The sequence below is a fragment of the Charadrius vociferus genome, unplaced genomic scaffold (genome assembly GCF_000708025.1).
Source record: "Charadrius vociferus isolate BGI_N301 unplaced genomic scaffold, ASM70802v2 scaffold1699, whole genome shotgun sequence".
NCBI lineage: Eukaryota > Metazoa > Chordata > Aves > Charadriiformes > Charadriidae > Charadrius > Charadrius vociferus.
In genome coordinates, this window is record NW_009649874.1 from 47,702 (window position 1) to 48,961 (window position 1,260).

The 1,260-nt window shown below is 67.0% G+C and overlaps 1 protein-coding gene across 1 annotated transcript in view; it reads right to left on the reverse strand.

Annotated features, from left to right (window-relative positions):
• SLC44A2 (solute carrier family 44 (choline transporter), member 2) overlaps window positions 1–1,260 on the reverse strand; it is a gene marked incomplete at its 5' end in the record, with an annotated part of 13,205 nt that overhangs the window by 11,007 nt on the left and 938 nt on the right. The window contains 3 exon segments of the mRNA XM_009891100.1: window positions 103–191; window positions 305–427; window positions 870–966. Of these exon segments, the coding sequence (XP_009889402.1) occupies window positions 103–191; window positions 305–427; window positions 870–966 (309 nt within the window).

A 1,260-nucleotide genomic window follows, 5' to 3' on the forward strand; every position in this document is an offset into this window, starting at 1 on the left:
GAGACCCCAACAAGCCTTTGAAACCCCAACGTCGCCAGCCTGCGAAGCGGCCGCTTGCCCCGAAGGGCGACGGAAGCCGACGGGTTCGTTAAGTGGGCTCACGACAGCTCGTTAGCCCCTCCGGACGTACGTGGGGTGCTGGGGATGATCATGGCCGGGCACTCCTTGTCCTTCAGCACCTCGATGGGAGCCTGGATGGGGACAGAGCTGGACGTCAACGCTTCGGGCAGGAATTACCGCCCTGGGAGAACGCCAGAGTTGCCGGGGCCGGCGGGGGAACGCCGCCGCGCTGCCCACCACCCACCTTCTGCAGGTTTTTGAACTCGGGGACGCAGAATTGCCGGTAGTACCCCAGCTCGGCGGGCGTGCGGGAGCCGTAGGCACTCAGGTACGTCAGGTACCGGTCCGGACATTTGCTGACGCAGATCTGGATGGGAGAAGAGGACATGTGAAGGTGCCGCTACACCGCAAACCCTTCGCCGTCAGCATTCCCCGGGGGCAGAGAGGAACCGTACGAAATTCAACAAGGGCGAGTGTGGGGTGCTGCGTCCGGGGAGGGATAACCCCCTGGTGGGTACGGGTCAGGGGTGACCTGCTGGAGAGCAGCTCTGGGGAAAGGGACCCGGGAGTCCCGGTGGCCAACGGGATGGCCACGAGGCAGCAAGGGGCCCTGGTGGCCGAGGCGGCCGAGGGCATCCCGGGGGGCATCAAGAAGAGCGTGGCCAGCAGGGGGAGGGAGGTCATCCTCCCCCTCTGCTCTGCTCTGCCCCGGGGAGGCCACATCTGGAGCGCCGTGGCCAGTTCGGGGCTCCCCGCGTCCAGAAGGAGCGGGAACTGCTGGAGAGGGTCCAGCAAAGGGCTGCGGAGACGATGAGGGCACCGGAGCGTCTTTCTCCGGAGGAGAGGCTGAGGGACTCGGGGCTGTTGAGGCTGGAGAAGAGCAGCCGGAGGGGGATCTTCTCAGTCCTGAAGGGAGGGTGCCGGGGGATGGGAAGGGTCTGTTTCCAGCGGTGCCCAGTGAGGGGACGAGAGGGAACGGGCACAACCCTGAGCGGAGGGAGTTCCACCTCACCCTGAGGAGGGCCTTCTCTGCTGTGAGGGCGGCAGAGCAGTGGCACGGGCTGCCCAGAGAGGTGGGGGAGTCTCCCCCTCTGGAGCCATCCCAAACCCGCCCGGACGCCGTCCTGTGCCACTGCTGGAGGTGCCCCTGCTCTGGCCGGGGGGGGACTGGGGGAGCTCCAGGGGGCCCTTCCAGTCCTG